We start from the raw sequence: 25,878 nt of genomic DNA on the forward strand, positions 1-25,878 counted from the left end.
ACCTATATTGACATGTACCCTACACATGATAGCCATCATATACAAACAATCCAATGCATTAATTTAGCAATTTAGTTATCATGTGTAACTTGGATGATGAGATATTTGACAACAAAACCATCACGGTTAATGAATACGGCCAAAATGCAACATCTGATACAGACATACACCAGTTTAAGAATAAAAACATCTCAACCACTGATAAAGTACAGAATAACGGCTTAATATATACTGATAACATCGAATTAGCACACATTCCGCCACAATATAACCAAACTGACGATATAAACTTGGTATGTCAATCATGGAAAGATTATTTACGCAAAAAACATCTTGATTCCAAGGTAATACAATTAAATAGTTAGTTAAGCGATGGATATATATTACGGATTAATGAAATGATAAGGCAAATTAGCCTAATAGCATGGCTTTGTCACTTGAAATTTTTATCCGATATTTGTGACCATCCCCTCACTAGAGCGGCTACACTATCTATTTATTTATTGAACAATAATGAAAGTAGCCCAAAATTATTGTTTGAATTTGTTTGTAGAAACTTCTATATCTCAAAGGGCTATGATATTTGGTGCCTAAACGAATTAAATACTAGGTATATAAAGGGTGCACTTTTACTCAAAATTTTCAGGTAATTACACAAATAATACAGATGTATATACTTCAAAAAGGCGCCGGTAATTATAGCAACAATTGTAACTACTAATTAATTCAGATTTTTGTTACTCTGTGCCGCTCATTTGGATATTTTTGCCGCATTATACTGGACATACCCAAAACGCACATTGAGCCAACCAAAATCAAGGTATTAAGACATTTATGCAGAACAAACAAATTAATACACTTTCACAAGTGTATGATCCCATAACCCAATCGTGGATCTTGGCAAATTTCAAATACCTTTCATTTGGTGACTATCAGTATGAAGTTATAAAAAAGCCAAGACATTCGAATTTGTACAACACAGTCAATTTAGATAACGACACTAATTGCGTAAAAAAAAACATTGCAAAATTAGTTTACAATAATGAAATATATATCTTCAAGCCTGAAAAGATATTTATCTACACTATAGATTTAAAGGTCAAATATGCAATATTTTCCCCTAATGCTAACAACCTAACTGATTTAAGTATCCCAAACAAATATATCTGTAGCATATACCATATGTTGGACCACTATGACATATCATCAAACTTTTTATCAAACAAGTATAACACTAACATAGAATCATACATCAAGTATACAAAGGATGATAATAGTAAGGGACTGTACATAGTTTCGTGCTGCAACTATGGATACTTTTACGATCTAACTATGTGTTTCCATAACAAGTAGGCATGGCTTTATTTAGATGGTACAATGTAATAAATAAGAGGAAACACAAGTTTCACAAGTGGCTGTCAGAACTGATTTCAAATTTGCAATTTAAGTCGTTGAATGGCGAAAAAATTGGTAGATATAAAACACATATAAAATTTTTACACCATTTGGATGATAATCTACTTGCCAACAAAATTAATAATATCCGAGATACGAATGTGAAATCTTGGATACTAAACCATCCTACCTTTATCTTAGAATCTCAGGTATATAAAGATTTCAATCAGCTAACAGCTAGGCAAGCAATTGCCAGTGATGCTAAAATTGCAGGGACATTAAATGGCGAAAAGATATATTATCGCAAAGATATATTGCAATTGAAGACTAAAATGGGCTGGCATAGGGAGATGAGGAAACTTAAACCCAATCAACGTCCCTTCAAAACAATTGAGGTCAAGAAGGTAATTCATACCATTTACATAGAAATTGTCACATCGATTCTTCAACAAAGGACTATTAGAGTTTGCATACAATACTCTCGAATTATTCAGTATCGACCAAACCGAACCTGAACTCATAAAATCATTTACAGATTCAATTAATTCATTTGGAAATATAGATCTCACAGGTAATAGGACAGTACCAATCGATTCCTTGCACATAAGCGGATTTCACCAAGAAATTATAAATTTGGCTGCAAACCATTCCAAAATACCACACAGCCCAGCTCTAGTATCTTTTAGATATGAAGGCATTGAAATTAAACCCATGATTAATGGTATAGTCATTAACACTAGTGACAAATCTAAATTTCTAGATTCATATATATGTAAGTAATTATTATCATATAGTCGTACTGGACAATGTAAATAGAAATAATAAGGATGTTACAATTGATTACTGGAAAATATGCTTTAAGACACTTTCAAGATATAAAAAGGATAAGCCAAAACGTATTTCAGGCAAAAATCTGGCAAAATTGATAAATGCAAATATGAGTGTAGACAAACACGATATCATGGAACATGATACATACTAACATCTATTATAGTTATGTACACCATTACACAACAGTTGCGCCAATATTAATGCCAATTATCGGCAGGTATTATATTAGAAATAGAAATGACAAATTTTGAAACGAACAATTAAACAAATGGATAAAGCCTGGCGAGGCAAATCATTATCGCCTCCTCAGTCCTAATGGTTCTGGAATGCTGGTGTTCACATATATTTATATAGTACTTAAACTTTTTTTCCGGTTTATCAATAACAACTTCCAACCCTTTCAGCCCCCCAAATACAATCAACAAGTGTTCAAATTTCGGCAGTTTAAACTGTCCGCTTATTACTTCTCCATGCTCTGAAGTACCGATTACCAAGTCATATTCATAGTTCACACTAGTGAATATTTCTTCAAAGGTTTGACATTGTCTAACGGTATAACCCCAATATAACCCTATTTAACAAGTGAAATTACCCATTAATGTTGTAGGAAGTGAATTTGGAACAATTTTACCGCTAAATTGTACCTCTTCTTGACATTGTCCATCCGTATATTTGAGTTTAGCGCACAATGATAGCGATTTTATATCCAATTGCACGGTAACTCTACATGAGTTACTGTTGATACCGATTGGACTTATGGTCTTCGATAACTTGCCCCCCTTTTACATTTTCAATATTAACTTTTTTCTTCTCTTTTCGTGACAATTTTACATTAAAATAATCTTTAACATTATCCACTAAGACTGGAACGGGTAAGCCACAATCAACAGACCCACCTTCCATACTATATCCAGGTAGCAAAATTCCTTGCCTATATATGTGATTAATATACCTGAAAGGCAACCATTCATTAGCTCGCATGTGATGAGGGGCGTCTAAGGGATTTAGTAACCCGGCAAATTTAAGATCTAAATAACAAACCAACTTGCCCTTTTCGTAATCAAATATACTGCGGCGTAAATACTGTGGTGTTTCCAAATATTCCAATATGAGTGTGAAATAATTCATGAGGCTATGAGGTTGCATATGTGGTTTATTTTTGTATCGTTTCAACTCATTCTCGCTCAGAGATTCAAAGTCATTAAATAGCACAATTTCTGCGATTCCAAATATTGCACACGTTCGTGCTATATTACCGACGACATATGCCCTCAACTCCTCTGTCTATGTCATAATTGCTACACCTGACAGTTGGCCAGAATTGAAATTGGAATGGCGATTGAAACAGTGGAGCTGGTTGGTTTACCTAGGAAAGGTATCCTCTACTTCAATTAATAGTTACTTGGGGAATGTGTTTTAGTGACTTTATCAAATCATAGCCGTCAGTTCGGTTGCGTTTATTACTATCGGGCGATTCCATATAGTGCTAGTGTTGAATAATAAGGAAGTTGTTTTTTAAAAAAGTGCCTAGTTTCTAAATTGAATTACAATGTTTTTTGTTATTATGAAAAAATTAAAAATACATTTATTCTATCAGTAATGTTGTATCGGAGTGTTGAACTGGATACAGAGTGTATGATTGTCCTATTTTATCTGGGTTTGATTTCTTTTCTTTGACAGGAACTATAACTTGAGGTATATCCCAATGAGGATGTATTGCTCCACCGTAAACATATAACTTTCTGGATTCATTAGTTACAAACCTGTACCAAATGTTCCTAAGTCGGGATGGTGGTAGCATTCGTTTTACTGCCAAGTTTAGCTACATTAGTATCTAGATTACAATCATTGCCGGATTGTTTGCCATGACTGTTTTAGCCGTGACAATCTTCGGGCCCCTAGAATCCGCTAAGTCATTAAGCCTTACTTACCCTTGCGGTGAAACTTATAAACCTTTGTATCCCATGAATGCCCGTTCATTGTCAAATGCACTGCATTGACCGCTATTACATTATCCCCGCAGACTTCGTTCGGTGTGAATGTGGGATTGTGTTTCCCCTGTAGCAATTTTGCTATATGAGCTGCTGCCCCTCCTACAGTCTAAATAAAATCATTAAGTATTACTTTACCCTTTAGGTCTATTATATGCCAATTACCTTTTGGGGTATTTAGTATTGTTATAGCCCCTTTGCTCTCATGTTTAGCTGCTAGGGGAGATTCACTGGGCATATTGCGTTTCAGAAAGGGCGTTGAAACCCTGTGTTAAGTGCCGTATCACCATTGTTGATTAGCAAAGGGGTTAATAGGAGATTCGTGGAAGGATTGCCTAAAGGATCTACCCAAAAATACTCTACTCAAAGAATTCATCTACTTAGTGTGACCACCCATTACGTAATGCCTGACACCACTAGGTATATCGTAAGCATTACGAGCCTTCTCAGTTTGCTGTGACAGTTTAACATTCTTGTACAAAATTTTATTCTCCTTCTTCACTTGTCTAATTAAAGCTCTTGCCTGTTTTACAGAGCATTTTCGCTGTTTCTTCTCCTCTGGCGTTTCGTCCTTCCTTCTAGTAACGACAATCTGAGTAACATTTTAAATTACAGGTGGCAATTCATTTATAAGATTTTCCATTTGTCCCTTATCACAATCTTTCCCCCTTGTAGATTGAGTCGATTCTTGCGATTTATCGCCTTTAGAGTTGATATTATCAAATTTAACGCTTAGCTTATTGGATTCCTTAGACAATAATTTATTTGTTTGTGAGATTTTCTTAGGATTATTTAACAAATTGCTTAAACTTATGATCACTGTTTCGCAATCCCTACTTGAAATTATTACATACCAATCGTCATTATAACTGTTAGAATCAGTTTTATCCGAGAAATTGCTATCGTTTTCACTCATGTAATCCATGTTCACGATTTTGTTAATAAGTTCTTTATCCACAGGAACTAATGTAACTCCATCAGTTACTTTATTGTGTGCCATTGGTACAATATCTTTGGCAACCACCGCATTATTATCACCACCATCGTCATATTCATTAATAAATCGATCAAATTCACTATAATCACTACTTGGTGAATCTTGAGCAACAACTTCATCACCATCTATTTTTATACTAAATAGAACAAATTATTACCTAATGTTCCTATCCAATGGGGTTCTTGATGAATAATTTGTGGCTGATTCCCCCCAAATGATTTTCGATATATCAATTTCCTAAGTGATTTATTTGGTTACATCCAGATTATCGGTCCCTGCCGCTTGAAATACAAAATCATCATCAATCTCCTCTTCCAATTCACATTCATCTTCTACATCTTTATCCAAAATTGACAAATTATCATGCTTATTTATATTCCCATCATTTACTCTAATGAACTCATTATGTACGAATTGCCTGAATGGTATAAAATTTGTGTCTCTTATGGTCCTCAAATGTTGAGAATAATCGTAATCATCCAATGGAAAGTAACAATCAGACAATTCTATTATATCCTTATCTAATATATTAGTATTGCTTGAATGCGATATAGTACCAGATTCTGGGCTTTTTGAATCAGAATTATGCACATATTCTAGGTTTAAATCATTATTTAAACAATTCAACTGTCCTTTTGCAGATATATTGCCAGATTCCTGATGTATTTCCTGTTTCTTCTACCATAAGTTAAAAACTTACACTTTTCAAACGGTTATATGAAACATTTGGTTGCAACACTCTTTGCTGCAATTTATTATTGTTCTCAAAATCGCAAGATCCAGGATTCACTAGCTTAAATGATACAGAATTAGGGCTCTTAAATTTACATCTACCACTAACCATGCTAACTACCCTACATCCATTCTCTATAATACTGGTATCACTATGTCGTGTATAATGTTATATACAGTTAATAGGGTACATTGGGCCAATTTTTATTTTAAAAAATAACATTATGACATAGTATACAAAATGTTCCATAAAGCCTACAATCACACAGTTAGGGCGGGGAGTTCATAAAGGTGTACATCTCTTTAATACACTCTGGCAATTTATTTTCCTGATCCACTGAATTATGTATTGTGCTTCTGATACACTTATTAGTGGAACTTTCAGTGCTTATGTTGAATATATCGCTGGGTAAATGTTCTAAGTGGCGCCTTAACTATCTTAATGACTGCGGCTTACCATTTGTATATAAAAATTGCTAGCTTCAACCCATGTATCTGCAAATTCATGTTTGCAAGTCAACTCCTCCTCACATTCGCCACTTAGGTAGGTTATTTTGAATGTGTTTTCACTTTCTCTAGTTACACATTTTATCATCAGCATAGGAATAACGATTGTGGGTTTGCCTGATTTTATGCACGATAATTCACTTTCATATATATTCCATGTGTAATAATCTAATTTATAAGTTGAAGTACCATTATTGTTGACGACATTAAAATAACCCCGCTTCCATCCGATACCACTGGCTGACTGAATATACATTTGCCCCTTTAACAAAGTGGACATAATTTCCAATTTATCCTCCCTATCAGGCCCATCTAAAAACTATGTTAAATATTTTTGATTACATCTGAAACCTCCATTTCGCATTCTACGAATTTAATAACAGCTTTGTGCCACAATTCACTATCCAAATGAACAATACATGGTACTGGGTAAATTATATATTACCATGGTGGAATGATAGTGTTATGTCACCTATATATTTTCCCCCATTCAAAAGATCGTATCTATATGAATGATTGTATTACTTCTTGTTCTTGGGAAAACTTCTGCCTATAATGTCGTTATCGATATCAATATTGAGTGATGCGATTACTTTATCTACAATTAACTTCCTCTCAACAATTTCAATGCACAAATTAGCGTAGTAAGGTTTAACTACTAGCTTAAATGCCATATCAACTGGCATTTTCATGTATTCGTTGCGGAAACCTGTATGTTACTCATAATTACATCTACTATTATGCGATTCATTGGCAGTTTTAACCAATATCTGATATTCATGTTTAGAACTATTTAATCTAATCCTGCTAATTTGTATGTAAAGGGTAAATGTTACACGATTGTAATAGCCTGCATTGTAAAGTAGCGACTCTGAGTGAATCCGTGAATACCTAGTGAGGGAAAATCAGCTGGAGAGGGTAAAAAACTTGAAACACACTTGACAGACTGCAAAAATAATACTTCAGCTGATTTTGAAAACACTTTGGCCAGTCCTTTACCCACAGCTCTCAGCAACATATCATAGCACCACTGAGCCTAGACTAGCATACTATTAACCATAGATACGTTAACTAGTAGCGCCCATCAGCTAACAAAAGAGCCAATAAATAAGATATAAAATTACTAAAAACATCGGAAGTTGTACCAAAAAACAGCTAGCGGTTGTGATCAATCATCGAATGAATTTTGGCATGTATATCACAGAGGAAGTTCATGTAGGAGGGTTCTAGCTTGTAAGAATCCTCAATTAGAAAGGTTTTGAATATCTCCTCCCCACGAGTTTTTGGTGCGATAACCCGCAACTGCTTAAAATATTCCGACTTATCGTGTTTACGCAGGAGATCAATGCAGTTTTGTATCTTGCCTACATGAGTCAAAATAAAAATAACGAAGTGAAGAAGGTGTAATTATCGCAATGTTGAAATATATCTAATGATTTACTATACAATTGATGATATATTAAAACAATGACCAGCAATTTTTTAGGTCACATGCTTATTTTAATTGTGAAATGACAACATATAACAATTAAAACTGGGATAAATATTATATGACATAGAAAATTAACGATTGATCACTTCATCAATGATAATTATAATTCAAATTACTTAAAAATATAACATCACAAATATTATCTCAAATGAATGGGAGATTTGTCATTTAGTCGCAAAAAATAATTCAATAACACCACCTAATCACATATAGATCTTAGTTTGTTGTATAAAAGATGATTTAGTACAGAAAAATTTTTAATGTTTAGCACGTTAACACAAAATGAAAAACCATCACACAACTAGTTTCATCGGCTACTCTTCAAATAAATCCTTCTATTGCATACCTGCCAACTCAGACTTTCCAATCTCCGCGTCAGCCCATAATATGCTATCGTTGTGCTTGTTAATGAATATGGCATCCATCCAATTGCTGTTATTGAAGTTTGGCCCGAACAATTTCTTCAACACATTCAGCGAAACATGTATCCCAAAGTACAAAAGTATCTCACTTCCATTATCAAGTAGATACATTCCATCGGAATATACATATTCCCCACTAGTTGGTACTAGCTCAAATTTCACATTGTCCTCGATGAAGTTGTAATCACGGCCTAGGCTGTAAAGTTTGGGGAAAATGTACATAGTCTGAGAAACGCCCCAACTCAGAGATCTATACAAAACACTTTTAATATGCGTGAGTTCTGTATCGTTGTATAATGCCTGAGTAATTGTACCCTTACGATTAATTTGAATGCTGCCATACAAAAGGGAGGCAACAATTTTAGCGAATCAGGGAGGATTAGTTGATTTGCCGGTGTAGATGCAACGCAAAGACGCCTATAGGCGCTCAAGATTTCCACCATTTCATTTAGCACATTAATCCTTATGGACCGTTTGAACCTCAACAGATTGTATGCAAGGGTACGCATATAAATGTTGATTATAGATTCAACATCCGAATACTTGTACACTTTATTGGTCGATGTTGTAACAGACAATTCCAATGTATGTACCCTCACACAAGTTTTACCAGCGGTATTTAGGTGTAAACAGGCACATTGGACATAGACTGCATTTCTCCCTTCGGGAATATCGTCCATTCCCATCACAAATGCAATAGAACAATCAGGAGAAATACGTGGTATTTTTAATGTATACTTATCAACTATAGCCTTTGGTATAGTTTGGGGACAGAGCATATCCTTGACAAAAAGCCCCTTGTTACACCTAAGCCTCAATTCACAACCATAAGCATACTGCATCGTTAAATTGCGATAGATCTCTTGGTACAGGCTCACATAATCCCTAAATTAGTAGATTTGCTACCTCCTGTAATCAAATTTGCTGTATATTTTAAACTTTCCCCCGGTTTGGATAGACAGGTAAGTATTACTGGCGAAGTTGACCAGCATTTCAGATGGGAGACAAAAATAAGCATCAATTGCAATATTTGATTCATAACATTGTAGGACAATTCCATTATAGAACTTCTTAATTTCCGAATCAAAGGAATTTGTACCATGTGTTTCGCTACTGATATTTGGCGGGTTAGCATAAAATACGGTAACTGTGCCACTGGTCCCTCTTTCCGCAAGAATGTGAACAGCCAGCTGCATAGCTGCCGCTCCACATTCTTTAGTATTATCTCCAGTTGCATCAAAATTGCAAATGCCATCTAAGTAACTGAAAATGTCCTCAATTTTATTGTACCCGATACTAACAAAGATGTCATCTAATGGACAAGGAATGAAGGGCTCATCATCAGAAACTATGAGGACCTATATAAATAGATTAACCAACATTTTTAAATCCATGTTTGTATGTGTAGAATTGTATATTATTAGTATAGGTAATTATACACAATTCCAATTGCTCAAAATTATTGATATCACCTTGGCTCAAACAATATTTTATGCCCTGTAAAACGGTAGATTTCAAATCTAAATTAGTGATAATTACTGAGTGATTTGGAAGTTTTGTTGCAATCTATTATTAATATATGAGATGGCGCCTTGTTTTTGTGATTACTTAAAATGTCATGCATAATAGGCTCTGTCATTGAAGATTTAACTGATTGAATTGATCTTGTAGGTGATCCCCCAAAATTATTACTGGATGGTTCATTGGCTGATAAACTTAACATGCTCATGCCATTCATTGTTTGCTGCTCAGTGTTTATCATCTTTGTTTTCCTAGAATGATAACTAGGAGGGGCAAGATAATCCACGCTTCCGCATAAAATACGAGGATTATGATATGTCTCATTGCATAATTTGTCGAGAACTTCCTTTTCATGATCATTGAGAATATAATGCGTACCACACAAATTACAAATTTTGCCTGCGTTTTCTGATTTACTCAGAACAAATGAGTTTATGTAAGCGCCGCAATTTTTACACCTAATTAGATACTGCCTATCCGGGTCGCTAACACCCAATGATTCGTTTATATCTATTAATGGGACTTCTTGGCCTACCGCAGTGGGAGCAAATGGCTGGACGATTATAGCAAATTGTATGTGGCAATTTTCCAGGGAATCTGAAAATCTTGGCAACTGATACAGCGTAGTACGCATGAATTTAGGCGATGCATTGCCATCGTCAACTATGTAGCAAGAATCCAAATTATTTAGCGGCCCATTTATCTCACTAGTATTGTATCTTGTCACACTTTCGTTTTCATCGTTAAAACGCTTCAAATTATCTAGTGGCCGTGGGATCTCTTTATGATCAATTTTGCAAATATTTTTATCACATAAAGTGTATACGTTGGGATTTGTTGGAATATATTCGTCTGATGTTATTATGGTACTGGATTTATTTGAAAAATCGATTGGACTATTATTAATTACAGGTGAGCTGGGTTGTATAGTTTGTGTTTGTAATGATTCTGTCATTGGCTTCCATAAATTGACATTTGAAGATGAAGGAGCTATAATGTTAGGGGTTAAATATATGTTCTGTAGATTATCTTTGGGTGCAGTACTTTGGTGCTTTATAGGGGAAGTGGTATAACCTGAGTACCGGGAGCTATCATTGTTATTATATAACGGAGAAGCCTCTGATGCGTTCGAGTCCTCATAATTCCCCTCCAATTTTTTCCTATACAAATTGTTGTTCATCTTCACATCTTTAATATGCGTATACCACTATATATACGACAATGATTAACTAAAGCACAAATAATAGTTATTGAACACTAAACAAGCATTTAATTCACAACCAATTGAGCAATACTAATGTATACACATTGTTTCAATTAATATGTATATATATATTTTTTATGATCGTTTCATTAATGTGTAAAATTTTCTTATCCTTAAATATACTTAGTGCCTATTACGTAGCACCACAATATAGAACTTCACATTACTAACGTATGACACGTTGTAAACACAACATAAAAATTTGTTTCAAATCGCAAAGATGCTAATTAAAAATAAACGCAATAATACCTGCCAAAATATACCAAATTTATAATAAAAGCTCAATCTCAAAATATGCTACGCTAACTGTTAATGTGGCCAATTGTTAGTATTACTGCACATGAGCAACAATACTACTATTCCCTTGTGGATAAAGAGAATATGCAATATAGACAACTACCATGATCATTCCATTAGAAAAGTATCGCTCGAATCTAATACTATATGCTCAAATGGCGACTCTCAAGTTTTAGTCACATCTAACGGTCTTAATTTTAGTCTAAATGAGCATCTACTTGAATGTCTAAGCAAAAAATTCCATAGGCTCTTTCCTAGTAGGCATTTCATTCACATAGTACAAAGAGCAGTTATCCCTCACTTGTCGTTCGACTTAAATGACCAATACTCGCCCTTAAAATCTGATATAGTCGTATGGGCACCGACTGGTAGTCTAACATTTACTTAGGCCAAGGCAAGACACTTTGCTATGTAATCCCTATACTTAACTCTCTCTCCAAGCACAAGTTGAACATACATTCAGTCAATTCAATCATTGTAACACCCTCTCGTGAATTGGCACATCAAGTACACTCCATATTTGATAAGTTCATTCCTCCAATTGACACGGGGTCTTTTCTATCTAAAGTTAAGATCACTAGTTGCGTTGGAAAACTAATGATGAAAAAATTTGAAAAGAAGACAAAATCCAACTGCCCAGATGTGCTAATAAGTACCTTTGGTATGTTGGACATTTTTAGCAAATACTTTACCAATATTCAAGATTCAATGTTTCATTCTGTGAAGTGGATAATCGTTGATGAGATAGATGCAATTATAAACCGAGATACTCTGGACTGTATACTGTTCTTAAATGCCATATCTAATCAGTACAACACTAAGAAGATTAATGATGTCAATTGTACGAAGGAGGGCGGGCAAAAAGTTTGTAAGTTGCAGTTAACATAGTTCTAAGCGCTACACTATCGCTTACTTCTGATTTAGTTTCCCACTTTCATTTGAAAAACCCGATTCTATTCACCTCATTGTCTTCAAGTATAACAGTATTCTAACTCAGATTTGAGATTATCGCCCAATTTACAGCAATATTATATCCATTCAAATGTAAAAAATAGATCTAAACGCTTATTGGAATTTCTACATAGCTATATATTCAATTCTAGTAAAGTTTACATTCATTCAGATAAGAAACATTATAAATTGTTGATATTCTCTAATACTGTCCAATTATCACATATAGTATCCAGATTACTCCAATTATATAATAAATTGTTCTTGTAAGGATACTGGTAACTTAGGAAAAAAGCCAAATTCAAGGTACTAGAATTTACCCGAAATTTGACGGCAGAATCTAGGGATAAACTATTCAAGAGGTTTAGGAACAAAAAACGCGCTTGCTTAATATGCAGTGACGTTATATCAAGGGGTATCGATGTTTCAGATGTGAATTGTGTAATAAACTATGGCAAACCTAAAGATATCGAAACATATATACATCGAGTTGGTAGAACTGCAAGGGTCCAATGTGAGGGAATTGCGGTAACAATCGCCTCAAAGGATAGCATTGACAATATCAATACCCAATTGCTGTCTAGAAATTGCGAGCTTAAGCAATACTATTTGAGTACTAATTTTGATGAAATATTCAGCTCAAGCAAATATTCAAGGCTAATGAGTATACTAAATAAATGCTTAGAATATGAATCCGCAGGGAAACTCAAGCTGGATGATAAAATTAACAGTGACATTTACGAGCAGATAGCGAATCAGGAGTCGGATTGACACGTGCCTATTATGTGTAATATAGCTTTCAATTATAAGTTATCGTATTATTTTAAGAAAATTAAAACAAATAGTTAAAATCATTGCGGAACGCTTTCATGGCGTTTCACCGATATACAAAACATTGTTACATCTAAATGATAATTTTAGCTTAACCTTATGAGAATGAGACCCAAAACACCCTTAAAATCCCCATCAATCCATTCTTCAGCCGAATCCAATTGTATGTTCATGTAGGTGTCAAAGGATTTTAATTGTCCTATGTGATAATTTTATTTGGCATAAAAACCAAAGTTTAACTAATATTACCTCTGTATTCCATCCCCCATTTGAGTTTGACGTTTACATTTTTACCTAGAAGACTCGTTAGGAACGGCTTTGGGTTTACAGGGGCGTTGACCTAAGTAAGCGTCATTATAGGCATCACAATTGCACTGGTGGTGTAATTTTGAAATAAAAATATCAATAGATGCTAACCTGTGACATTATAGACTCAATTATAATTAATAACCCCAAGATGTTAACTATATTCCACTACTAATAGGGTTTGTGATGTTAAATAGTATATGACTATCAGGCCCATGTATGGATATAGGTAATGTATACTCTACACTTACGACCATATTTTACTATTTTATCACGTGCGATGACATAACTACTATATTTAAATCAATTTCAACGCATTTGTTGTGGAAATGGGAGTGGAGGATGAATTTGTTATACCTAGAAAGGCAGATTATAGGCAACGTGCAGTAAGTGTCACAGTTTTCCACACGTTTTCTAAATATATAGTTAATACAGCATTGTAATCCATTATCTGACAGCCTAATTCCATACCCAATCACTCCTAGACATACGCCATGGCACTTATACTACCCACGCCTGAACACCGGCAATGATTACACCACCGATATCATTAGTTTAAACAGTAATAGACATAAATTATGTAGCTAATATGTTTCCCCAATCATATGATAAATTGTATGCTGGAAATCCAGCAAATGTAACGATTTTGGATATTGGTTGTGGGTACGGGAGCTTATTAGTTACATTAGCAGATTTATTTCCGGATAAGTATATTCTTGGAATGGAAATTAGGGAAAAGGTAACTAATTTCACCGGCCAACTAATACATTCCCTGAGAAGAAAGCACAATTACCAAGTAAATAAATGTGTTACATAGAAATACATGAATGTATACGTAGTTAGAACCAATGCAATGAGATATTTACCTAATTATATTTGTAGCAGACAGGTATACTAAGCAATTGAATTAGCTGGAAAAGATTTTTTTTTGTTACCCTGATCCACATTTTAAAAAGTCAAATTGGAGGCGCAGAATTATTAATGCTTCACTTCTTTCCCTTTATGCATATTTATTGAAACCAAAAGGAGTTATTTATATAGGTAAAACTACTATGCATCTAGTAACAGACGTACTGGAATTGTTTGAGTGGATGGTGGATTCTTGTGACAAACACGAATTGTTTGTAAAGGCTAATGACGATTTTTTGGTAATTTACAAAAATTAAATTAGCGCACGGATCATTGTTACTGCAGGCTGCAATTTTTGACTGATGAGGGGAAGAAGTTTGATCGCATGGGCATACCCTCATACAAGGCGGCATATACGCGCATTTAACATTATTTTCTGCTCAACCCATAAAATTAGCATATAATATATTAAGCACTCTACCTATATTATTAATTAATAGAAGTTTGATTATAGATATTTATACATATATTACTGTGTTTATGATAACATGATAAATTTCATGGAATGATTATAGAAGTAAACTAATGATTTAGTTTGTTAAATAGCTAGATAGTTATTAATTAAAAAAATTTACGGCAAAATTTGCTTTAAAATGAACAAACCAAACAACAATACATGTGTAATTATAGTTACTAAATACATAATAGAGTGAAAGCCCATAAAAAATAGACAACAAATGCTTATTTATATACAGAAACAAATATATAATGAATATTCGCATGGGTGATGGAGGAATCTGACAGCATTTTGAGAAGTTGAGACTTGAAAACCACGGCGAAATGCCACACACACGGTGATAAAAATGGTGCACCTACGAATTAAATGCTTAAATGATACCACCAAGAATCTCTATAAAAATCACAAAACGTACTACGAGGGGGATTGTGGATTAGATCTTTTCTGCTCCCAAGACCAAATTGTTGAGGCAGGGCAGACAGTATTTCTAAATTTAGGAATTCAGGCAGCGGCATTTGTAGACAAAACTTGCAGCAAGCCTTGCGGCTGGTTGATATTTCCTCGTAGCAGTATTTCAAAAACACCCTTAAGATTGTGTAATTCAGGTACTTCAAAACCCATCCAGTTGGACTAATAGACTCCGGATACAGGGGCGACATACTAGCTGCTGTAGATAACATTAAGACAACAGATTATACGGTAAAGGCGGGAGATCGTCTGGTACAAGCGGTCAGCTTTATTGGAGATCCAGTTACGTTTGAGGCAAGTTCATATTCATTTTTAGATTGTAGAGGAATTGGATAAAACACAGAGAGGTTTGGGTGGGTTTGGTTCCACCGGTTCTTAAATATATGATAAAATATCTTCAATATTTTTGGAACAAATTGGAAAATTAATCAAGTCAGACTAGTCACAATATTTAACTTTAGATATCTATACAGCTTTTATGTATAGATATTTAACTATTATTATTTGATAATTGCTTATTTTTAATTGAAAAATTCCAAAATATATATATTACACAAATTTATGTATCGGCTAATGTTAATGTTGTGCAGTTAAATTTATCACAATTTTATCAAAAAATAAGTAACACTGGACAGGGTACACCAAAAAACGAATAAAAACTCAAATTCTTGACCTCTTCTTCACATCACTCCTTTGCTTCAACCTGCTGGCCCAGGTGGATCCGTAAATTTTCTTAAAAATACCCTAAATTAAGACGCCCATACATATACATCTTTCACAATATTTAGGCTATCAACTTCATCGTAAGAACGGTTATCCTTTTCATCCACATAAATGCTTTCGCAATTCGACGATAGGATATCTTTTATGCAACAAGTAAGGTTGGGCTCATTTGAAGGGATGTCACTAAGCCATTTGTTTACATTTGCACACATCATCTCTTCTGAGCAACCCATAATGATATTTTCTATTTCATCCCATTTGGCATTTTTTTGGCAGTAACACATGCACTCGCTGTTTCCATTGTCAGTATGGGATTTTTCAATTCCAACTAAAGTGAGAGTTTGCTTACCATATTCACCCTTGCTTTTATTAATGCCTTGAGGTGAATGTTCATAATGCCTAAGCAGGCCCAATCTCTCACTACTACCTAGTAACACTAATGAAATGCGAGGGAAAATATCTATATCAGCCACCCAAACATAAAACAATTTGACTTTGTATCTAGTGTCAATCTGCATAAATAACTCAAATACCTTATGAAGTGATGCATCAAAACTTGCCAATATTATACGTGGGAGGAATACCTTGAGTAGTGCTGTTGCTGCAATATTGTTAAGGTATGGATGTACCCAAAGACCCTTAAAACATCTTTCGTTGCTAGTAAGTAGTTCCACCAGTGCCCATGCTATGAGTTTTGACCGATAGTGTTCTCCCAATTGGGTTTTTGATTTGTAAGTTTTGGAATAAATCCCAATCCAAATTCCTGAAAATTCAGGATCCGTTATATCCTCTGACATAAGCTGCAAATGTTTCATCACTGATTCGTTGATCTTCCCCAACATATACATAGAATTCACATTTATAACATCCGTTTTCCTGTTGTATGATGTCTCGTAGAACGACCTATTCATCAGCATCCGGTCTATCATATGTCTTTTTTGTATAACACTACAGTATGCAGAGTTGGTCACATTAGGTTCTGTAGCATCAAATGGTAGCCGTTTAATCACAACTCGCAATCCATGACTATGCATAAAATCATTGCATTTACGCAAAATTTTACATTTTGTTTGATAGTATCCGGAACAATGGTCACTAATTGGCATTTGCATAGGATAGCCCATGCTAGCCCACTAATTGATAGATTTCATACGGGTACACTAGCTCATCAGTGATTGTGGTATAGCATATACCCTGGTAAATACGTATGACAAGTATTTGATATTTACTATAAATTCAAACACTATTTCGAATAACTTTAAAACGAGTGAATGCTTGGGATGGCTGGATAAGTGGTATGGACCAATCCCATATACTAAAATACAAATAAAAAATTATTTGTTTTTAACAAGTTAAATTGTGTCTGCTAATAGGAACAGCTGCCAACAAATTGCCGCGACTATAAACATAAATGTTATGTAAATGCACAAATAATATTATACAATTAGTATTAGTTGTACATACACAATTTATGATTATAAAGAACAAATGCGGCATTTATTCACTTATAAGTGCTGACTAAGTATCGAATACAAATAGGGCTATTATGGATGCGGCTGGCAACGCTAGTAGCAGTGACAAGCAGATGATATCGCAAATGACAGTTGAACCGAATCTGCCCCGTCTCAATTTCCCACCATACTTATTGAACAAATACCCAAAGCAGAGTCCTGAGTAATTTAGCAATATTAATAAATCGCTCATTAATTAACCAATATTTAGAAGGCAGTAGTATGATAATATATTAATACATGCAGTCAATTTTTTTAAAATAACATATATTACTCACCGCAAACAGAGCTCATAATATGAGTGTACAACGAAATCTGGTCCCCATGGTCGCTAGCTTTCACAAAGAACAAACAAACAAAACTGGTAGCAAAATTGGTTAAGTGGTGTTTCCCACCTTGCATCAAATAGAAATTAAACAAGTAGCCACTGAGCAAAATGCCTGCCACTCCCCAATCTAAATAAGTTGTATAATTACCCCCAGCAAATCCATTGGCCTGCTTGACGTCCTTATTGTAACAACAGGTAGTTAACATACCGTATATACTGCAAATAAAATACATTGTTAAAGTGATTATCGAGCCATGCGTATTTTCCATAACAAAGCTGAAACGAAAATGCATGATTGTACTAATAAGCAAGTGACCCAATGATGAATGTAGGACTGTTGAAGTGAGTAGGCCGTAAATAGCAACGTTGTTCTTCAAATTTCTGCCTGAAAAGTGCATAAACAAAGCATCTAAATACTTATTTTTCTTCGAAAACATGCGAATATAGTAAAAGGTCCACTGAATAATAATGATCGCCATTGATACTGAAAATATTGTCAATGATGGGAATAAAATATTAAAAGCTTGCATTATAAATTGAGTGGCTAACTTTATAGAACACCAATTGTACTTATTCTTCTTATGCCTGCCTTTCTTCCTTATGCGACTATACTTCTCTGCAGGTTGGCCCTCATTAGAATATGTTGAATTAAAGATATTGCTTTTCCTGCTAGACATCAAAATTTTATGCTGAAAGTTGGAAAATATTTTATTCTTAGGAACAACTGACCTAAATAGTATCAACGAAAAAAAACTCTTCCGCTTTCTTAAACGCTGGGTTTCATTGTCCCTAAATTTACTTTTAGAAACATTAGATCCATCGCCAGACATGTTAATTTTATAATTTTTGTGAACTGGGGAGTTTTCAAATTCACTTTCTACACCAATCATGCGTTTATATGCGGTTTCAAACGTATCAACATTGTAAATACTGTAACCATTTCTGATGAACCTTGTTTCTTTGGTGATCGATCCCTTCTGGGCTATGTCCCGCAACAAAGAAGATACTTGATACATATCACGCATAAATAGCGTATGAATTTTTGTACTAGGCCCCCTATCCTTTAAATCAATCCTGCTGTCTTGAATGCTAAGTCTCTTCCGGGTGAAGGAGTCATAAATCAAAAAGTGGGCATATCCTTCATATCCCGGGATAAGTTTAATAATGTAAAGTTGCCTTTTGTGCCTCAAGGGGAACTTAATGCGATCGTATTTGTGCTTGCTATTAGCGCGGCGAAAGTGTGAGTTGCGATTAGTGAATATTTTACATTTGTATTGATGTGGGCTATCAATAACTGGTATATAAAATTTGTCCATTGGCTTAATTTTAAACTATTTTTCCACAAATTATTGTATGATAGACAATTTCAATTATTTATATTCACAAAATCCCATAACTAGCAGCGCTAGAGTGATATAGGTGGGTATTATACATAACATTTGGAAAGTGAAAGGACAAATTATAAAATTTCAACAATCTAAAGCATTGTTCAAATATATGATTAGTGCTTGTGATATATATGATATGATAAAATCAAGTATGTATATCTGTTATAACAGTGGGGGTGACACATCTATACCACTTTTGCACATTTGCTCACATGTCCTGGACACAACCGCTAACTTAAGCACACAAATATATAGCTATCACAGATTAAACCTAGTCACTTGACACAATTTGTAGATATATCGCGAAATATACCTTTATACTACAATACACCAATCAATACTTAATTATACAATTGATATATATATATATATATCACTTCCTATTTACATGCAGTTATTTTACCTATAAAATATGGTTAGATTATTTTTGATTCGTTAGTTGGCGCAATTCGTCCATTAACAACCTAAACATATAACTAATGATTACGCTATTACTATAATTTAATATCAAATTGATTTTTATCAAAAAAAATTCTTCAAGTACATATTAGTGTTTTGCTTTTGATCTTCTTATTCATTTAGTTAATCGAACTATAATAGCTAATTCACAGAAATCTCCTCTACATACCAACATATATATGGCAATTGGTGTTTACAGTAATCATTCAATAAATTTTTGTATTCTAGCGCGTTTAGCGAATAAAATTACCAACTAATCGATATTGTTGAGCGCTAGAAACATATAGCTAACAATATTAACTGCAAAGGTACCATCATTAAATTATAAGCTTTTAAAATTACAATTGACTACTTATCAGCCCAAGAAGTGCCTATTGATCCCTGGGCCACACAAGGCACATGCCTCAAAAACTTATTTCCCGCATCTTCCATCGTTTTAATCAGAATCTTTAATCCCTAAATTAGCAATCCATACCTCATCAGCCTTATCTTCTGGCACCTCTATAATAACTTCGTCATGAACACACATAACAAGCCTCCCCCCTATATCCTTTACGTTAAAAATAATATTTGCCAACGCCTCCTTAATTATATCCGCAGATGTGCCCTACTTAACTATTTAATTACCTGAACTGGGTAATTCAAACTCTTTGTGAAAGAGAATGCGTCGAAAATCGATAAGCGATTTGTCAGAGTTCTAACTTGCAGCGGTTTATCATTCTATATAAACATTTTCACACCTTAATATTCTCGTGCCACTGAGTAATCCCCTTATAGCAGTTGAAGAATGATCGGTGGAATGTCTTTGCCTGTTGTAGCGTGAGTTTGACCTTGTACATTGACTCGGCATATTGGCGGAATGTAACTGGAGTCATTCCGAACAACAATCCAAAATTTATTGCCTTTGCAAGCTGTCGCTCTTCCTTTGTAACATCAGCCAACTTTTTATCCCTGATTAGACTTGCAGTGAGGGTGTGTAGGTCTTGGCCCTATGTTAGTAATTTAACAGAATTATATGTTACAAAATAAATTTTTTAGCTAAGATAAGAACCATTGCCCTACAAAACATTGCAATTATACGTTAAATGATTTGATAATTTAGCGATATAAAATTTTTATCAAAACAAGTAAACAAGACATAAAATACGTAACAATTAAAGGCAATTGTTGAATTTATATTTAAAATAACATCATTCATTAATTAGTTAAATGAAACGATTTTACAGAATATATATTCATATTGTTTAATATGTAGATAGTAACGCCACTTGATTATATAATAATATATTATAAAACTAGTCACTTCATGTTATATGTAACAATTTGAGAAAAAACAAAACTAATAAACCATTTACACTCGTACCTTTAGATAAGCGTTGATCATTGTCTCATCCTGTGATATATCCGCAGCAATCCTAAGTTCAATTTGGGAGAGGTCTGCTATCGCAAATTTGTACCCTTTCCTTGGTACAAAACAGCCCCTAAACTTATCGTCCCGGGGGATCTGTTGGAGGTTAGGGTTATCGCAACTGAAACGACCGCTGCCCGTTCCACACTGGTTGAAATTAGGGTGAATACGATCTGTATTAGTATAATATTAATGGGTAAATGCCAAATTAAAAAAAGATATATCACAATGAGATGATATACAACATTACAAAATATATAAATGACACACGCATAATATGCGTTATATTTTGTAATGTTTGATATATTTATGGGGTTATTATATTACCTGTAAATTTGCAAATGTGATTGGGTAGCTTATCAACAAACGCATTAACAGCCTTACTCCACTTGCGATACTCCCTCAGGGCAAATACTGCAGGGTGGAACGAATTGCGCGAAAGGGTTGATTCATTGGTATCCATAATTAGTTTCTTGGTGTATATATCCTTGACACCAAGATTTTGTAATGCTTTGACAAGCTAAATTGACAGTTATGTACCTGTGGCTGGGAGTTACAATTTAGGTCACTACCCAATTTTGACTTGAGCTTTTTTTCAGCCAAATCCCTTTGCATGTGCAATTGCTTCCATAATCCATCAAGCTTGCCCTTATCCACCTGTATACCGTGCAATTCCATATCAACGACAGCCAGCACACATCGAAACTCAATGTCTGCTACCGTTTCTAGGCCCATACAGGAAATTTTATCCTTCAAATACTCGTATAGGGGTAGAATAATAGCAGAATCTCTAGATCAAAGCCACACTACCTAGCTGAGTAAAGCACTTGTTCTTCACTTAAAACAGGCACTGTCCAGTCTGAGTATTGCTGGGTCTTATCAAGGTATACACCCAGATATCTTTGACAAACTTGGTCCAGTTTGAATCCGTATGCCAACCTTGAAGCCTCAACCAGCTTACTGGCAATTAGAGTGTCAAATATTGGTAGAGATATGGGATTGAAGTCAAATTGAGATAGATCATGGTTTACACCCAGGATCTTTAAGAAACTGATGTCAAACTTAGCGTTGTGAAATATTTTCATGACGCGTGTATTCAGCGTCTGTTGTATGACACCGCTGCTTAGTAGAACGGATGGAGATATCTTTAGCATGTCAAAAATCACCGTTATGCCTTTGGGCGTAGAAATTTGTATCAATCGTATAGAATCCTGTCTAGGATTTAACCCAGTTGTCTCGGTGTCAATTCCCAAAATATCACAACCAATCAGCAGCCTAGCCACAGATGGTATGTGCTTTTCCTTGGTAATATATAATAAGTTTGTTACGGCAAACTTCTCAGACAATCTCTTCTTTGGTGTATAAACGTATAGATCATCAATAGCCGCGTCAAATAGATCTGGAAATTTTTCATGGGCAAGCTGGCGATCAAGTATGGGCACAGTGCCAGAAACAGTGAAGGGATAGTTAGAAATTTTTGGCATTCGACTAACAGTTGAGTAACTACGCTGCTGTGTCTGGAAACCGAATTTGATAGTTGAAGGAGGAACGTGGGATAGAATCTTTTGGAAAATATCAGCCTTCTTGATACCCTTGCCTGCCGTCTTTATCACGTCCGATAGGTTGTTGGTCTTTATGAAGTTCCTAAGTTGTGCAATGGAAGAGCCTTCGTCAATGGTCACTGAACGCAATGTAACTGTCGTCTTTTGTTCCTGTTCATCATCATTGGACAGGGAATTTCCTGACTCACTAGTAGACGTGGTATCATATATAACCGCCGGATCAGATTTATTTTCGGAGGTGTTCACAGCATTTATCGGCTTTATATGAGTGCTATCCACCACCTCTCCTCCTCCCTCCTTCCTACCCCCAAGGCTGTTCGTCGCAAATCCGCTAAACAGACCGTCTGCCGCATCGCTTGCATTCGGACCTGATGATTGTTCATTACCGTGCTGGTTTCCAGTCTTATAGGGGCGGCTGTTCGAGGGGTTGACATTGACCAGAGCATTAGGTGTAGGCGGTGGTAAATTTTCGGGATCGAACCTGGTGTTTGGGGTTGATGTGAGAATGCCCGAATCCTTCGGGCTGGCAGTGCTCATAGATGTCATATTATCCGTATCTATTGATATTTGCTGTGCGATTAAACACACTGGGTCAAACTTAAATACCACACGGCCCAATCTGCCGGCAAAACGGTTTTTTTTGAGATCAATTGACCTATGCTGGCCTATTACATTTTGTACAATAAATACGTTGTCCGCTTCTTGCGTAGATTTAACCGAACCAAATACGGATGATAACCCCAGAGGGGCACCATCAGCCTCCTTTCTCGGATGTACCACTAGTGAAATGTGTACGTTTTTTTGTGTTGAGAAGCGCCTAAACTTTTCTATCGCCCTATTTTGCACTTCCCATACATCCAATGCCTTTCCCTGTTGCCCAGAAAGCATAAATTGAAGGTTATCAATAATAATATGTCCCACATCAAACACGTATGCCGCATAATCCATCGCATCAATCACTTGATCAATGCTGGTTGAACCATGAAATTTCATAAACTTTAATGGCAACTGCTGGAACTTATCCGCATAAAATTCAAATTGATCCAAATCTTTCTCAAGATTTCGTCCGCAAAATTGTCGCAACATCATCTTGGCAAGTCTAACATTGTTGATCTCGAAAGATCCCCAAAGGGTTGAAACACCCTGTATGCAGTAGTCCAATGACAACTGCGAGAGTAGCGTTGTTTTTCCAGCGCCAGTAGGTCCGGTCCAAACCGACAGCTCTCCCCTCCTATGGCCTCGGGTCAGCTCAGTAATCCCTGGCATTGTAAGGCATGGTATGCCGCAGGTCGAGGCCGGGTTGCTAAGCTCTTCATATACAAGCTGACGTAAATCTCTGAAACTCATAATTTGAGAATGCGATATTTGACGTGCTGCCTTTAGGTACAAATTTAGATCTACATTGTGCATTAATGCATCATTTGCATCTTTGATTACCATTTTATCCAGCGATTGATCTGAAACATTTGTTTTTGCATTTGAGATATTTTGTTTTTCAATTATCTTTGGCAAGTCAATTTCTCTAACAACCAGCGTACGGCCCAAACCCAATTTATTGGCAAAATGATCTACACTATTTTGCCCAGCAGCGTCAAAGTCCAGCCAAATATAGAGCTTTTCAATTGGCTCCAGCCGTGGAAGCACTGGGATTGGCAGTGAATTTGCTCCATTTGGAAACGATAGTGCTATCTTACCTGTACTTTGGTATACACTCATCGCATCAATCTCTCCTTCTGTTAGAACTATCTCTTCGCTTTTGTCGTTTCTTAGATGGTCACCAAATAGACCCCAAGAGCCGTTTGGCGGTAAAATTTTCATTTTAGACTTATCTGCGATACTGCGTATTTTTATTCGTTCCACAGATAACCCAGATTTGGTGCTGGTAAGCCATGGGAAAACAATGCATTTATGGAGCACTTGGGTTGATTTTGGTTTTAATAAAGAGTTAGAGTTTTTCATGCCTATGGGCGTGGTAATTATGGTATTAAAGGCAAATTCGCCAGCACCTACAAAATACTTTCTTAGGATTTCCGGAGTCAATCCCCTTTTTTTTGTTAGAAAATCAAGTACATCTGCAAAATTTGGATTAAACAAATTATCCACATACTCTATAACACTATCCATACCGAATATATTTACATTCTCACTCAAATTTTGAGTGTTAGTGTCACTAGGAGATACGTTGTATTGGTAGCTATTGAAAGATGAAAATAGTGAACCATCCAAGTCTCCAAATGCCTTTTTGAGATCAAATAGACTGCCTCGATAATTGCACCTGTGGCAATAAGAATTGCCTGTGTTTTTAAAAATTTCATGTTTAAACAAATTGTCAGATTTGAATTTGTGAGGAGGGCAAAAAGGACAATATTTTAGTGTAAACTTTAGTGGATGCTCGACAAATTCAACCCTCTTACGGTACAAATAATCCATAATTTCTGAAGAAACCAATCTGTAGTGCCCGGAGACAAAAGTTTTGTCGTCATCTTCTTCACTATGCAATTTATTAACCCTGTAATCATTCGTATTATTACAAATCCCAACAATACTGTTATTGCTAGCGAATGCTATTACATATTTACCATTATCAACTATACAGGGTGTAAGGGGTGACAGACACCGTTGGGCCAATGGCTGAAGTGTCAAATGTGTAATAGGAGGTATGCTATGGTTTTGATTTACCTGCATATTACAGATGATGGTAAGCAAATTCGTGTTGGGTCTCCTATAGGATAACCTCATTTTGGAGATATGTACCGCCTCTACTGTTGTGTACTTTCGTAGATATATAGTTGTCAACAACGCGGTGAATATTGTCAAATAATGCGCGTGCCTATGCCGTTGTAATGTGCTGAACATTTTCATGGAAATGGCACAATAGATATACCTTTCCATTGGTAATCGTTAGAATCCTTTATCATTGTTAACGAGTAAATTATCAGTGTCAACTGTTAATATAACATGAGATCTCAGAGCTAATAGGTGGTTACAATAAACACTGGCGATAGACATTGTTATCATTGGATTATTATGAACTTTAAACAATATAGTATAGAAATTGCATGGTATACAGTATTAAACTACAGTTGTGGATGACACTGCATTATGTGTAACTATATATACGCCACCCC

At 35.2% G+C, this 25,878-nt stretch overlaps 13 protein-coding genes across 13 annotated transcripts; 4 read left to right on the plus strand and 9 right to left on the minus strand.

Annotated features, from left to right (window-relative positions):
• Positions 1-80: 80 nt before the first annotated feature.
• Positions 81-2,377, plus strand: BMR1_02g01175 (xeroderma pigmentosum group C-complementing protein; the record flags this gene model as incomplete). Its single annotated transcript, XM_021483131.1, has 9 exons — positions 81-344; positions 366-646; positions 668-710; positions 731-820; positions 841-1,349; positions 1,370-1,604; positions 1,626-1,799; positions 1,822-2,167; positions 2,190-2,377. 9 exons carry the CDS (start codon positions 81-83, stop codon positions 2,375-2,377), a joined length of 2,130 nt encoding a protein of 709 aa, XP_021338088.1.
• A 109-nt stretch (positions 2,378-2,486) lies between these two features.
• On the minus strand, positions 2,487-3,706 carry BMR1_02g01180 (RNA methyltransferase, putative; the record flags this gene model as incomplete). Its single annotated transcript, XM_021483132.1, has 7 exons — positions 2,487-2,797; positions 2,819-2,949; positions 2,972-3,157; positions 3,179-3,254; positions 3,276-3,510; positions 3,531-3,608; positions 3,629-3,706. 7 exons carry the CDS (start codon positions 3,704-3,706, stop codon positions 2,487-2,489), a joined length of 1,095 nt encoding a protein of 364 aa, XP_021338089.1.
• A 105-nt stretch (positions 3,707-3,811) lies between these two features.
• On the minus strand, positions 3,812-4,593 carry BMR1_02g01185 (large subunit ribosomal protein L13; the record flags this gene model as incomplete). Its single annotated transcript, XM_021483133.1, has 6 exons — positions 3,812-3,968; positions 3,990-4,048; positions 4,070-4,134; positions 4,158-4,326; positions 4,351-4,483; positions 4,505-4,593. 6 exons carry the CDS (start codon positions 4,591-4,593, stop codon positions 3,812-3,814), a joined length of 672 nt encoding a protein of 223 aa, XP_021338090.1.
• On the minus strand, positions 4,594-6,058 carry BMR1_02g01190 (LTV1, protein LTV1; the record flags this gene model as incomplete). The annotated part of the gene is made up of 6 exons (XM_021483134.1): positions 4,594-4,809; positions 4,831-5,050; positions 5,072-5,350; positions 5,372-5,451; positions 5,473-5,892; positions 5,915-6,058. 6 exons carry the CDS (start codon positions 6,056-6,058, stop codon positions 4,594-4,596), a joined length of 1,359 nt encoding a protein of 452 aa, XP_021338091.1.
• Positions 6,059-6,215: 157 nt separating this feature from the next.
• On the minus strand, positions 6,216-7,471 carry BMR1_02g01195 (hypothetical protein; the record flags this gene model as incomplete). Its single annotated transcript, XM_021483136.1, has 8 exons — positions 6,216-6,380; positions 6,404-6,621; positions 6,643-6,772; positions 6,796-6,878; positions 6,899-6,957; positions 6,979-7,162; positions 7,184-7,324; positions 7,345-7,471. The coding sequence occupies 8 exons, from the start codon at positions 7,469-7,471 to the stop codon at positions 6,216-6,218; spliced, it is 1,107 nt and encodes a 368-aa protein (XP_021338092.1).
• A 137-nt stretch (positions 7,472-7,608) lies between these two features.
• On the minus strand, positions 7,609-11,068 carry BMR1_02g01200 (Protein transport protein Sec24-like At3g07100; the record flags this gene model as incomplete). Its single annotated transcript, XM_012792558.1, is given in 6 exon segments — positions 7,609-7,817; positions 8,292-8,667; positions 8,688-9,252; positions 9,274-9,725; positions 9,748-9,887; positions 9,907-11,068. The coding sequence occupies 6 exon segments, from the start codon at positions 11,066-11,068 to the stop codon at positions 7,609-7,611; spliced, it is 2,904 nt and encodes a 967-aa protein (XP_012648012.1).
• Positions 11,493-13,171, plus strand: BMR1_02g01205 (ATP-dependent RNA helicase DRS1; the record flags this gene model as incomplete). The annotated part of the gene is made up of 7 exons (XM_021483137.1): positions 11,493-11,706; positions 11,728-11,817; positions 11,838-12,317; positions 12,338-12,424; positions 12,447-12,551; positions 12,573-12,666; positions 12,688-13,171. 7 exons carry the CDS (start codon positions 11,493-11,495, stop codon positions 13,169-13,171), a joined length of 1,554 nt encoding a protein of 517 aa, XP_021338093.1.
• BMR1_02g01210 (small nuclear ribonucleoprotein F) lies at positions 13,268-13,657 on the minus strand (the record flags this gene model as incomplete). Its single annotated transcript, XM_021483138.1, has 4 exons — positions 13,268-13,304; positions 13,328-13,430; positions 13,481-13,571; positions 13,649-13,657. The coding sequence occupies 4 exons, from the start codon at positions 13,655-13,657 to the stop codon at positions 13,268-13,270; spliced, it is 240 nt and encodes a 79-aa protein (XP_021338094.1).
• BMR1_02g01215 (tRNA (guanine-N7-)-methyltransferase) lies at positions 13,867-14,813 on the plus strand (the record flags this gene model as incomplete). The annotated part of the gene is made up of 7 exons (XM_021483139.1): positions 13,867-13,923; positions 13,973-14,099; positions 14,122-14,333; positions 14,355-14,426; positions 14,449-14,578; positions 14,600-14,685; positions 14,709-14,813. 7 exons carry the CDS (start codon positions 13,867-13,869, stop codon positions 14,811-14,813), a joined length of 789 nt encoding a protein of 262 aa, XP_021338095.1.
• A 436-nt stretch (positions 14,814-15,249) lies between these two features.
• BMR1_02g01220 (dUTP pyrophosphatase) lies at positions 15,250-15,750 on the plus strand (the record flags this gene model as incomplete). The annotated part of the gene is made up of 3 exons (XM_021483140.1): positions 15,250-15,508; positions 15,529-15,665; positions 15,688-15,750. The coding sequence occupies 3 exons, from the start codon at positions 15,250-15,252 to the stop codon at positions 15,748-15,750; spliced, it is 459 nt and encodes a 152-aa protein (XP_021338096.1).
• BMR1_02g01225 (hypothetical protein) lies at positions 16,032-17,218 on the minus strand (the record flags this gene model as incomplete). The annotated part of the gene is made up of 4 exons (XM_021483141.1): positions 16,032-16,115; positions 16,136-16,422; positions 16,444-16,606; positions 16,628-17,218. The coding sequence occupies 4 exons, from the start codon at positions 17,216-17,218 to the stop codon at positions 16,032-16,034; spliced, it is 1,125 nt and encodes a 374-aa protein (XP_021338097.1).
• Positions 17,613-19,249, minus strand: BMR1_02g01230 (hypothetical protein; the record flags this gene model as incomplete). Its single annotated transcript, XM_021483142.1, has 3 exons — positions 17,613-17,764; positions 17,884-18,060; positions 18,082-19,249. The coding sequence occupies 3 exons, from the start codon at positions 19,247-19,249 to the stop codon at positions 17,613-17,615; spliced, it is 1,497 nt and encodes a 498-aa protein (XP_021338098.1).
• BMR1_02g01235 (DNA polymerase I) lies at positions 20,129-25,642 on the minus strand (the record flags this gene model as incomplete). Its single annotated transcript, XM_012792565.1, is given in 8 exon segments — positions 20,129-20,236; positions 20,256-20,387; positions 20,408-20,500; positions 20,521-20,769; positions 21,144-21,361; positions 21,516-21,708; positions 21,729-21,978; positions 21,999-25,642. The coding sequence occupies 8 exon segments, from the start codon at positions 25,640-25,642 to the stop codon at positions 20,129-20,131; spliced, it is 4,887 nt and encodes a 1,628-aa protein (XP_012648019.1).

This window comes from Babesia microti, chromosome II (genome assembly GCF_000691945.2).
Source record: "Babesia microti strain RI chromosome II, complete genome".
NCBI classification, from domain to species: domain Eukaryota; phylum Apicomplexa; class Aconoidasida; order Piroplasmida; family Babesiidae; genus Babesia; species Babesia microti.